Source organism: Fusarium vanettenii (genome assembly GCF_000151355.1).
Source record: "Fusarium vanettenii 77-13-4 chromosome 4 genomic scaffold NECHAsca_3_chr4_2_0, whole genome shotgun sequence".
Taxonomy (NCBI): domain Eukaryota; kingdom Fungi; phylum Ascomycota; class Sordariomycetes; order Hypocreales; family Nectriaceae; genus Fusarium; species Fusarium vanettenii.
Genome location: NW_003315879.1, coordinates 1093591 through 1105868, shown reverse-complemented (window position 1 = coordinate 1105868; position 12278 = coordinate 1093591). Strand labels below are relative to the sequence as shown.

The following is a 12278-nucleotide window of genomic DNA, read 5'->3' as shown; positions in this document are numbered from 1 at the left end:
AGAGGTTGTAAAGATGAAGCTCTTTCTTATACGAATTTGTATTCTATTCTTTCTATTTTTCATTTTCATTTGATATTTTGTTGCTGTTGTTTGGGAATTAGGCAATTGATGCATCTACCGTATGATATGAATGCATCATGGAGCCGATTTCGGTGGAGAAGATGAGTTAGTTAAGCATGAAACACGCAAGACGTTTCCACTCATTGATTGAGGTGCAGATGTTTATACACCCGAGAATGATTTCTCAATACTTGACTCTATTTCTTTCTTCTTATCATCTCTCACCGCTGCTTCACCGAGACATGATCACCAAGGACCGCCGAGCACACTTCACCTCTCAAGATCTACAAACCCCTGCCGTTTCTGGGGAAGCGGCGCCAAGACACGCCAGTTCCCTAGAAGGTGGTAATTTGCGGATCCAGCGCTCTAAACTTCATTGGATATTCTCCTCAGCCTCCCAGATTTTGAGTCCCCGGTTTCTTTGTCCCTTTTCCCTCTCCTCCCCAATTTGTAAGCTTTCCAATCTACTCGGTAGAGTTTTGGATTTGCATACCTTACCTGGTGTCAAATGAGAATGGACTCGGCTTCAGGTCGCTGTTAGTCGAGTCCGTGGGGGATAGGCCTCTCTGTCTTAACAAGGAGAGACAGAACAAGACGAGACAAAAATTCCGCAATGGCTGGGACCGTATCAACCTCACTTCCCCTGTCGTCATCGCTCACAACCTCCTCAATCTCAACACCAACACCCACTACCCTCACCATCCTCCTCCGTTCTAGCATCGATGGAACATCAGACTTTTTTCCTTTTCTAGATATTGCAGGTCTTGGCTCAGGTTCCGACTCTGTCGACTCGGGTCTCACCTTCAAGGAACTCTTTGAGACAAATCTCGACGGCGGCCAGGAAATTGTTCTTTTCAGTTCGGGATGTCAAGTTGAAGACGGCACTTCCGATTGCACGCGCGCCTGCAACAATTCTGATCTCTTCTTCAGCTCCCTGGAAACTTTTTACAACTGCGCCGCTCTGGCAGCTGTGAACTACTGGAGTCAGGATGTCAAGTCATACTACATTAGTGATGAGACAGAGCGCAATGCTAGCTCCATCATGGGCGCCGGCACGTTGGCTGAGTTTGATGGGACGCCGGTTCTCAAGTCTCTTATCACCTGCGCTCAGGATGCGTGTGAGAATGACGGATTGAGCAAGCCCTGTAGCCGCAGTATTGATGCGCTTTCGTATGGAGAGTCGAGCGCTCAGGAGATATTTGACGCCATGGATGACTTTTGTCCCGAGCTGGCAGCCGAAATCAACCCTGATATCTTTGGGCCGGGCGTAAGACCGACATGACATCTTCTCAGTCTTGAAGCTGACCTTTCCAGGTTCTCATCTCATATGTTCTTCAAGTCAGCTTCGCTGCAGCATTGTACCTCCTCCTGAAAGGCTTCACCCTCTGGGTCCGCATCACCCAAGGTCCCAATCAGCGCAAGTCAGAACCCAAGCCTTACCGCCTGAAGCGAAGTCTTACCCGCATCGAGAGCATGATCTGGAGAGATTCGGGGGGTCTCTCACGCACGAGTATCGCCATTGCGACGACACTAGTTGAGTTCCAGGAGGCTCAATGCTGGTTCGTCTTTGCTGTCCAGATTGCTTCTATCCTCGCCATTGTCGTCAACTCTCAGGAGGGAACCTTTTGGGGTGAGATCGTGGTCAATGCCGCCATTGCCTATCACGTCAGTCAGAATGGGGTTCTGCCAATGTTTCTAATCCAGGTTTGCTTGCACCACGAGGGCATTAGGAACTGGCATACTTTCTTGGGATTCTTTATGGAGTACTTGCTCGCTATTGTTGCGACGACGCAAAAGATTTACTTCAAGGATGCCTTTGCTCTATTCAAAGGCCAGAAACAAATCAAAGGGTGTGGTCTGAATCCGAGCCCGCGGACGTATTGCGCTGCGACTCGAGGAATTGACGGGCAAGCTTTCAGCTTCTTCCCGCATCCTCTCTTGTACAAGATGGTGTTCCTGATCCTCGACAGCGTGGCCATCATAGCATTGGTAGTGGACCAGTTCGCTTGGACACTGCGAAAACACCATCTCACAAAGCACGTCCAATTTGGATCGTTTCGGCTGGGACGGTGGCCACGATGGGGGAAACAGCGGCGTGGACTATTCATCAAGCGATGGTTCTGGAGGATCCTCGAGGTCGCTTACCTGGTTGTGAATATTCTATACATGATCTCACTCACCAAGGTCATCAACTCTGAGAGTTTCGCAGCCAACAGGTGGTCATACGGCCAGATCATTGCTGTGACGGTGTGGGGGCCTGTCATTGTGAAGCTATTCGATCTCCTCCTCTGTAAGTCTCCCCGATGACTTGTTTCCGATCGAGTTATTCGCTGACCGCATATGCAGCTGGACCACCCAAGAACGGCTTGAGGCTGAACTCGGGCCCGCCACGTCTGCGCATCGACAACGTTATAAACGGTCGAGTGGGGACGTCTGCAGATGAAGAATGCGAGGATGAAGATGCCAAGTATGACACCGAGCCGAATAGCGGGGGAGGCTTCATGGTTCGAGGATCTCGGCTAGAGTTGGCGGATCTAGACCGTCAGGATGTGGAGGAGAATGCGGCAACGCAAGATCGAGCTGATGATGATGGCTCTAAAGGAAAAGGAATTGGACGAGGTGATGATTAATGAGATATCGCATTTATGATTATGATTGATGAAGCATAAGATTGGACTAGTCATGACGTTTGTTAGTGTTAGATCAAGGTACTTTTAGACTTGGTGGATACAACAATCGGGGCATCATGATACTGTATGTATCCACTTGGTGATGCCTTCGCGAGAGCAATGCCAGCGAGAGAAGTTGGTTTAATCCAGTCAAGAACTTGGAAAACATCATGTGACGCAGAAACTATCCTCAACTGATCAAATATCCATGTCTCAAGCCATGCACATCACAACCAGCCTCACCAAAGGCAAGCCTCCACTTACAAGCTTCCCCACAGCTTTCCATTCCCCCTTTTTTCTACGATCTGCCATGGAATCTCTCGATGACCTAGTAGAGCTTCTCCAGCTTTAAAAAAGCCTCCCTGCGTCATCATTGCTACATGCTCTTCACGTGTCGTGCCGGGTCGCGCCGCAACAAGCCTCCCTGGAGCTCTTGCCCCGCGAAGTCATGATGTCATGACGAGGTCAACGGCCGCCTTCGTCATACAGTGATATAACAATGCTCTTCCCAGCACTTTTTCTCTCTTGCAATTGAAGCTTCATCTCTGAATTAAACCAATTGAACCTTTTACACCATAAACAAACAAACTCCTACTTCCAATTTACAACAACAAACAACAACCTACATCATGTCCTTCATCCTCCGCCGTGCCGCTCTCGCTCCCCGCGTCATTGCCGTCCAGGCGCCGCGAACATTCACCACCAGCTTCGCCGCTCAAAAGACCGCCTCCGAGGTTGTCAAGGATGCAGCCAAGAAGGTCGACCGTGTCGTGAGCGACAAGATTGTCGACGGCATCGAGGCAGGAGGTCAGATCCCCCACATCCACTACCCCATGATGAACTCAGCTAACACACAACAACAGAAACCGCCACCGGTAAGGTCAAGGAGACAGCCCAGGACATCTCAGGCAGCGAAGTCAGCGGCAAGACTGCCGAGCTGAAAGGCGAGGCCAAGGGAAAGGCCAGCGAGCTCAAGGGTGAAGCCAAGGGTGCTGCCAAGGAGGCCAAGGGCAAGGTGAAGGGCGCCGCCGAGGAGATCAAGAACAAGTTGTAAAATGGGTGCAATTGGGGATAATGAGGGTCAGAGACGATGGCCTGTTGTACTTTATAAGCCATGCATCATCATACGGTTGAGGAAGTAATTCAAGCATCAAGAAGCATTCCTAAATGAGTTCTCTTCGACAAGCACTGGTGCTAACGAGTGAATTGGGGTTTAAGACATGCCAAGCAGAAGCAATCAACAATTACGTCATTGCTGCTGCGATATTATTTTCATTCATTCCATTATCCTATCCTCTGGGTATCAATCCACAAGTCATTCAATCTTCCATTAACCAATCAATGCTCAAGCCATGTTTGTCTTCTTGGGTTGGACATTAATCTCGCCAAGAGGGAACCTAACCCAAGTTGTATCCTCCGTCATGATACCAGCAGCACCAGCATAAAATGCCAGGAACGCGCAAATGACGGAAAAAGCTCCTCCCGTCTTATTAATCCTGATAGCAGCGACAGGGTGGCTGGTCTGCAGGAACTGAGCCAAGCTGAGGAAGAGGAAAGCCAGGAACAAGAAGCCAAGCACCAACAGAATGGCAACGTTGGTCTTGAGAGCGGCGATGAAGAAGATGAGCGTCAGGAAACACCACAGGATGAGAAAGATTCCCAGGGCGAAGCTGTAAGCTCGGTCGTCTCCCTTGTATGCGTCCTTGATGGCGAGGTCGGGTACGAAGAACATGGCAAAAGCGAGCCAGAAGGCACCGTATGAGCAATGAACGGTTGTACCGAAGGTGTTGCCGACACGGAACTCCATCAAGCCAGCAAAGAACTGAGCAATGCCGCCGAAAAAGACTGCCAGTCCAAAGATGGCTTGGTCAGGGCCGACGCCGCTAAAGGGGTTCGATCCAGGGAGGCTATTCACAAAAGTTAGCAAAGCTCCTAGTGTCCAACAAGGCAGTTTCAACTTACCCAGCACCGCACTGATACAAGCCAAGAACAAAGGTCGTCAGAGCGAAACTAATCAGGCCCAGTGGACCAGGGTTGGCAACTCTGTAGAAGGGAGGGTCGTAGACCTGCGACACCATGGACTGGTGAGGCTTCTGAATATGGGTGCGAGGCACATGATGGTTGTTGTGGTGGTGACCGCAGTGGTGATGCATGTCATCCTCCTTATCGGTATAATGAGTTGGGGTGCTGGCCCCGTTGGAAGGAGAAGGGGTGCTCGAAGACATCTTGTCTACTATATCAAGGCAAGTATCAAGCTTCTGATATCGAGAAGAACAGGTAAGAGACAGGTCAAGTCAATCAACTCTGGGGTTAGAGTATAGACTTTATATCCCCCCTCACAACCCCAAACATCACCCCAGAGAGTACCCCATACCCCATCACGTTGAGCGTGACGCTGGGGCGGACATCCAACTCCATCCGGCTCTTGAGAACGGCTGTCCATCTCCTGGGGTGATCGCAGGGTGGATCAGCAAAGAGATTGGAGCAACATGGCAACTGCTTGCAACCCTTTGCCTCCTTGGAGAACATGACCCACGGGACTAACAGAATCGACACTCAAAGGGCCGAGGAGACAGACCCCCAATGTGGAGGTTTGGTTGGTCATGGCATACGGAACCTTTGGTAGACACTCAATCTTGAAAAAGCTGGATCTGTCGGCATGTCGTTATGGAGCACGCCCGGAGAGAGCGGACCTATCATCCAGGGGTCTGGTTGAGTCGTGGGTTACGTTGAGGGTCGTTGATGGGTAATGTGTGGCGATGGTTGGTTGCTCACTTGAGTCAAGAGAAGACGTTTGGTTTGAAATCAGCCCATCGACAACCTCGGTTGTTGAAGTCAACGGGGCCGTACTAACTGGACATGTTGTTAGCCCAGGTCGCTTTCGGCTTTAAGAGGTCCGGTCGATGAGGCTCTGGCCAAGCCGGGCGGGCCGTCAGCCTCAACAAGGGTGACAGACATGAACCAGAGGGCAACCGCTCGAATCATTCCCTTGGCAACCTCTACTCTCAAAGAGCAGGAAAAGCCTGCGGTGGAGATGACGACCGAATCTTGTCGGTGGTGGGTGGAGAGACCATCGGAAGAGTTCCGCTACAACTGATCCACAAGTTGTCGCGGTTGATCTCACAACAAAAAGAGAAGTTCTCTCAAGATTCTTGTTGGATCATGGGTCACGGCAATGCTCTGCCGTCCACCCCATGTCGAATCCCCTCACAGTCCTTTCTTCCCCAAAACACGTTTGTTTTACCCCGAACTCTCCGGTTTCCCCATTGAGGGGAAGCATAAAGCTTTGATGTGCCCCCAAGAGGAAGAAAAACTTGTATGTTCTGATCACATCGGGGGCCCGGACCTAGCACGGCGCCGCTGATGACGATGGCGTCGATGATCCCGTCTGCCGTTATTTCCGGACAGGACGCTTGTCATGTCCGTGGCCTCGGGAGACATATGCTCGGGGCTTCGCTTAAATGGAGCTTTCGGTTATGGTTGGAGTAATTACCGAGAGTGTTGAAGAGTGATTCGGGTGGTGGCCATCTTGACGTCAGTGTCCATGTCTGTAGAAACGTCTGTAGGCAATCACTAAGAGTAGAGCCTCCCGGTCCTGGTAATGTGAGACTGAAAGTTGTATTAAAGAGCAATTGTAGAACAGTATGTAATCACCAAATGGTAGGATCTCTGCATGCAAATCAGCCAAGCATCAATCGGCCCAGTAGCCCGCCACATGGCATGGATCGTGGAAATACACCAGGGTGTGGAATGTCACCAAGGTCAAAGGCTTGTCAACAGGGATCTCACAATTCTTCACCGAAACATTCACCACGGTGAGAGGCTCATCTCCATCTGACATGTCTCGTGACTGTGGCGCAGCATCACTTATCGATAAGATCAAGTTCGCCGATTCTCGGCCGGGACTTGAATCGATCCCTGCTTGTTTGAGGTCCCCGAAAATGTGGGGAAGTCCGCGCTCCAGCTCTGAGCTTCCAGGTGCGTGAGTGAGCGGGAATGCGCCAATTGACCTCGTGACGCCCATTGATCCATTGTTTCTTCTCTCTCCAACATGCTCAATCCCGCGATAGCTACACCTTGGCTTCTCGCGGCCCTGAACATGTCCTCACCGTGTACAGGCTCCTGCCACTCATCACAATCGCCATGCCACTAAACAAGTCCGCCGTCCTCCTCTGCTCCTGCAATCCCTTCCCCGCGGCAGTGCCGGCGCTGCCGTCTATAACGTCATCTAGAGGGGCGCCTACAAGACACCACGCCTCACCAACTGCATCTTCGACGCATCAACAAATACGATATGCCACGGTTGGCCATGGCCGTCGAGTCAACTCCCATCGTGACCATGTCCCCGAATGGCCCAAGACCACTTATCCATCCCCCTACGAGATCTTTGCCATGAGGACGGACGATCCATATACCAAGCACCGGTTCTACCAGCTTGTTAAGCTATACCATCCCGACAAGCACAGTCATTCCTCGGACCTTCATCACATCCCCCACGCGACTCGCCTCGAACGCTATCGTCTCATCGTTGCCGCCAATGACCTCCTCAGCGACCCGTCTAAGCGTCAGCTCTATGACAACCACGGCGTGGGCTGGAGCGGCGGTCGCCCACAGACCCTGAACGAGACAGTCCGCAACGCAGACCGCGCATGGCGTCATCAGGCCGGCAGCGCTGCCAACAATGCCACTTGGGAAGACTGGGAGCGCTGGTACGATGCCCGCGACGGCAAGCCCAAGGACCCCTTATACATGTCCAATGGCCTGTTTGCCACGGTCGTCGTTGTGATGTGTATGATCGGGGCCTTTGCGCAGATGAGCAGGGTTGAACAGTCGGGCGCCGACTATATACAGATGACGAACCAGTCCAACCTCGCCATTGGGCAACAGGTCGCCCGGAGAACCTCGGTAGCTCAGGGGCGGTCCAAGGATGAGAGAGTAGATATGTTCTTGAGGGACCGTGAGAACCTGACCTATGCCTTTGTGCCGTCAAAGTATGATAACGACACGGTGGACCCTGGTTCTGCTACACCTAAGCAAAGCACACGAGCAAAGAGTGAGGGTGAGGGTGAGGGTGGTGACGCTTGAAAGAGTATGGTTGGTGAGAACGTACCTTGTTCACCCTTGCATTCAGTGATTTTGAATATCATCGTGTTTCAGCACGTTTGGAGTTTGGAGTTGCACATGATTTTATTCCTTACTGGCCTACCACTCTCCAGTCAAATTAGATATATCCCCAAGACACAAAATTCAAGACATTTCGCCAAGTCCCATGTAACTCTCAGCATAAGACTGATACGAATACCCTCCTGTAATACTCGCTTGATCAGGCACCAAGGTCCTTAGAAGCTAGGTAATATCCATCGACGAGGCAGTGAAGAAGGCCGTTCCGATTCCATCACGCAACAGACAACAAAGTAGATAGGCACGTACGTTTTAATGGCTGTGTACCATTCATGAGGCATCTACCCAGCTCAGCCCTCGGCAGTCGAAACATGGCCCGGTCCTGAGGAACCAGGACCTCCAGATCGACCTCGACCTATTACCCCGAGCAGACTCGATTCTAATGACAAAATGCCTCCTTACGCACACTTCCAATCTCCTCAGGTTTCAATCCCTGATCCATCCGTCCGTCCATTAAAATTATGTGACACCAAACCCCTACTTCAGGAAAAAGCCCCTGAAGTTGAGTGTCATAAATCACTGCGTCCTGCGTCCTTTTCTCAGAACTCTCCATCCTTTCTCAGAATCTTCCTTCTTGGCCTTCTTCTCGTCCTCCACTGTCCCAGGGTGATAATGAGCCATATCTCGAAGGCGGCGACAGAGGACTCACGACTTGGCTCCCCGGGTAGGTCGAGTCCACACCGGACGCGGGCGAAATGGGCACTGAATCGTGGCTCCTCCCCAGCGGGCTGCCCACAGGTTCTGAGCCCTGTATCTCAGAAGCCCCGCGTTCCCCAACGGTATAGACCCGCGGCTTCTGCCAGGTACGGGTGAAGCTTCTGACCTCAGCGACAGCAGGCTGAGGCGTGGGGGACCGAACACCCTGCGAGAGCGTCTCCCTTGGGTCGCTGAGGATGCTACAGCTGAGCAAGGAGTCGTTTGGCGTGTCTGTTCGCTCGGCATGAGAGCTTAGCTCTGGCAGCGGTGGGAGAGAAGGCGGGCGTAGGATGGGCATGGAGTTGTTTCGAGAGATGGTGCTGTTGTCTTCATCGCACTGTTTTCTTCTGTGCCGGATGCATATCCATGCCAACAATATCATGACTGTTACAGCGAGGGCTGTGCCGACAGCGATTGCAGCGATAAGTCCTTGAGAAAGACCATGAGATCTGCCGTCCATTGATGCTGGAGGCGCGGCATCATCGCTTTCGACCGATGTTTCGGCAGATGTTTCGACAGATAATGTCGGTTCTGAACTAGACATGTTTCTTGGAGTTGTCTCCGCTGCTATCGTCGTGGTTCGTGTGGTTGACCTCGTAGGTGGCAGAGGAAATATCGGTTCTTGTGAGAAAGGGTCGGTCACAGTAATCATGGTTGTCAATGTCACTACAGGCCAACTGCCTTCAAAGTCTCGATCGTCTTGGACTGCAGTCACATATATCGAATTGCTGGAGGTCACAGTCTTGCTCGTCCATCGAACAGGCCTCCCCTTGCTGGAGGCAGCAAATAGGGGGCTCGTCGGGTAATCAGTTGCCATGAGCTTGTCAATCTCGGGGGGAAAGACGTCAGCGGCCAGGATATCGCGGCTTGACCTGGTCAGACTCTGTTTCTTGAATACGCCGGAGGAGGGCACGTTTATTGAAAATGATGGCGCCCCCGTGTTTGCTTCCTTTGTCCCCCGGGCGCGCAAGGAGACGCGAGTGGTGATACCAAGCGATGCCATGGCAAAGCCTCTTCATCATCATCGGGCCGTCCAACTATCTTTAGGAACGAGCGCTTCGTGAGCTTGAAATGGACACTTTGGTGACACCAAGATCATCGGCGTGCGGGGGGTTATGTGACAGAGAGAAGGGCTGTGTCATTGACGACTGTAACGTTTCCGCCGTAGCGAATCACTCACTCCGTAGCTTCTCGACCTTTGCCCTCATCACCCTCTCAGCATTTGCTGGGACGATTCGCTCTGTTGGCCCCAGACGCATCATCTTGCCAACAAGATACATGAGCTTGCCCTGTGGAAACTGCTTGTAGTCGACAAACTCCTGCAAGACCTTGTCCTCTCCCTCCATAACCTCATCTGCCAATTTCTCATATTCCTCCTCGGGGATCTCCTTGAACCAGAGGTCATTATCCTCAATAGCCTGAGTGATTCCGCCTTCAATCTCATTGAGGTAAATTGCAAAGAGAAGCTCCTTTGCCACCTTGCCAGTAATCTGCTTGCGCACCAGATGATACAAAAGCTGGGCAAGATCTGCATCCGGAACTTGCAAGCAATCACCTTCGGGTGTGAAGGAAAGATCTCTTGCTGCAAGTGGCCCGGCCTTGAATGTCGTAAGACGGCCAAGTTCATGAATGATCCAGTTGCCAACAAGAGTAGAATAGCTCTTGAATTCTGGCATTTCTTCCTCCGTCAACTCAGCCGCGAGCTTCTCTTCGACTGATTTAAGGACCTTGTAGAAGTACTGAACACGAGAGCCGTTCTCCAGGTTGATCAAGGATAGCGCATCCTTCGCAGTAAGGCCGTACCGCGCGATCAGCGTGTCCAGCTCTGAATCAGGCGAAACAGCCAGCGACCGTCGCAAATGGTCCACAAGGTCGTCTCCGATGACCAGAGGCGCAATATCAGGGTCAGGCATATAGCGGTAGTCCACCTCGCCTTCTTTTCCTCGCAGTCGTCGGGTTTCGTTGGAACCGAGAGTCCAGCCGCGGGTTTCGCTAGGAATAGCCCGTCCGGCTTCCAACTCACTGATTTGACGGTCCCGCTCAGCAATGATGGCATCTTCGACCGCCTTGATCGTGCTCAGGTTCTTGATCTCAGTTCTTGTGCCGAGAGAGGGGTTAGATCCGTCTGTCCTGCGCACAGATACATTGACATCTGCTCGCAGACCTCCAGTTTCCATGCCTGAGACACAAGCGTCAACAGTGTTGAGCAGCATCTGGATCTTGCGAACAAGAACAGCAGCAGTTCGAGGATGGTGCATCTCCGGCTCTGTGATAATCTCAATGAGCGGAACGCCGACACGGTTAAAGTCCAGCCAGTTGACCTTGTCTGCTTGTGCAAGGGTCTTGGCCGTATCCTGTTCAAGCTGAACCTGCTTGATTCCGATAGTGACGCTCTCGCCATCCTGAGGCGAAATCCCGTCTCTAGCGAGGAGGGTGATATGACCATTCCTGGCAAAGGGCTCGTAGTATTGAGTGATCTGGTATCCGGACGGCTGATCCCACCAGAAATAGTGTTTCCTGTCAAACCGGCTGAGCTTCTGGATGTCACAGTTTAGGGCGAGGGCGGCACGCAGAGCGGGAATCAAAGTCTCCTTCTGGAACAACGGCTGACTCCCTGGCATTGAAAGGTCGAAAAGGGCCACATGACTGTTAGGCTCATCGTTGAAAGAGGTGACAGCAGGAGAGAATAGTTTGCGCGCCGTGTTCAACTGGGCGTGGATCTCGATGCCCACAGTCAGTTCCCATCCATCCACCGTTTGTGAGTCACCCTTTGACTTCTTCTTGCCCTGCTTCTTTGCCTTCTTCGCCTCATCCTTGAGCTGTTTGCGCAGAGGCACGGGCTGTGCTGGAGGTGGTGGGACGGTTTCGGAAGAAACGTGCAACAGCCTGGCTGAGTTTGCGACAGAAACGGCTGCTGAAGGTAATGCCGAATGCCTCGTGATCTGTCGCGCACCGACACAGCCTTGTCGTGAGATTTGGCCGCTGAGCAGATACTTGCCCAAGACTGAAGTTGGTATGCGCGGCATGATGAGGATTGATCAAGTTGGCCGGGATGGGAGCTTTTGATGATGTTTGGCAGGAGTTAGGAGTCCAGGAGTTCAATTGACTTTGTAGTCAGTGAGGTCAGGTCACAAGGTATGATTCGAACGGTGCCGCATGAGAATCGTAGAGTGTGAGTCGACGCTGCGACAGCTGGGTTGGAGCGACACCGGAACCCTAGTTGTGATGGGATACAATGAGGTAGAAGCTGAACCCCGCAATCAGAAGGCAATTGCACAATGCACAAAGGCCTCAGGAAATTCTTGACTTGGAAGTGAAGAGAAGGAAGACAACCAAGATGTCTCAATCCCAACCTCAAAGCTCAAGACTTTCCTTCCTGCAGCTTTGGTGGAGCTTAATTAAGCTTGGGTGTCTGGGCGGGACATCCCGGGCCGTTGAAACCACGTGACAGTCTACCCTCACGATCTCGACCCCACGAGCTCAAGAGCTGCAGAATCACCACCACTCTCATCAATCACTATCCGGTATGGTGTAGTGGCTAACATTTCGCGCTCTCATAACCTGAGGGAAAAGTACCGCGGAGCCCAGGGTTCGATTCCCTGTACCGGAGTTCATTTTTTGCCCTTCTTTTTGATGATCTTCTCCTATTATTGTCGTTGGATGCATGATCCT

General features: G+C 51.9%; 5 protein-coding genes across 5 annotated transcripts; 3 read left to right on the top strand and 2 right to left on the bottom strand.

Moving 5' to 3' along the window:
- Window positions 1-673: 673 nt before the first annotated feature.
- NECHADRAFT_100014 (uncharacterized protein) lies at window positions 674-2816 on the top strand (the record flags this gene model as incomplete). The annotated part of the gene is made up of 3 exons (XM_003052043.1): window positions 674-1327; window positions 1375-2350; window positions 2407-2816. The coding sequence occupies 3 exons, from the start codon at window positions 674-676 to the stop codon at window positions 2688-2690; spliced, it is 1914 nt and encodes a 637-aa protein (XP_003052089.1). The 3' UTR covers window positions 2691-2816.
- Window positions 2817-3280: 464 nt separating this feature from the next.
- On the top strand, window positions 3281-3897 carry NECHADRAFT_100013 (uncharacterized protein). The gene is made up of 2 exons (XM_003052042.1): window positions 3281-3536; window positions 3593-3897. The coding sequence occupies exons 1-2, from the start codon at window positions 3359-3361 to the stop codon at window positions 3781-3783; spliced, it is 369 nt and encodes a 122-aa protein (XP_003052088.1). The 5' UTR covers window positions 3281-3358; the 3' UTR covers window positions 3784-3897.
- Window positions 3898-4074: 177 nt separating this feature from the next.
- On the bottom strand, window positions 4075-4954 carry NECHADRAFT_78917 (uncharacterized protein; the record flags this gene model as incomplete). Its single annotated transcript, XM_003051597.1, has 2 exons — window positions 4075-4636; window positions 4692-4954. The coding sequence occupies 2 exons, from the start codon at window positions 4952-4954 to the stop codon at window positions 4075-4077; spliced, it is 825 nt and encodes a 274-aa protein (XP_003051643.1).
- Window positions 4955-6872: 1918 nt separating this feature from the next.
- NECHADRAFT_100012 (uncharacterized protein) lies at window positions 6873-7814 on the top strand (the record flags this gene model as incomplete). Its single annotated transcript, XM_003052041.1, has 1 exon — window positions 6873-7814. The coding sequence occupies one exon, from the start codon at window positions 6873-6875 to the stop codon at window positions 7812-7814; it is 942 nt and encodes a 313-aa protein (XP_003052087.1).
- Window positions 7815-9778: 1964 nt separating this feature from the next.
- On the bottom strand, window positions 9779-11632 carry NECHADRAFT_39102 (uncharacterized protein; the record flags this gene model as incomplete). Its single annotated transcript, XM_003051596.1, has 1 exon — window positions 9779-11632. One exon carries the CDS (start codon window positions 11630-11632, stop codon window positions 9779-9781), a length of 1854 nt encoding a protein of 617 aa, XP_003051642.1.
- Window positions 11633-12278: the final 646 nt, after the last annotated feature.

Bases quoted from the DNA above. Each gene is read 5' to 3' on its own strand.
- NECHADRAFT_100013 (XM_003052042.1), top strand. From the start codon at position 3,359: ATGTCCTTCATCCTCCGCCGTGCCGCTCTCGCTCCCCGCGTCATTGCC. The intron at 3,537-3,592 runs GTCAGATCCCCC...ACACAACAACAG, and splicing joins CGACGGCATCGAGGCAGGAG to AAACCGCCACCGGTAAGGTC.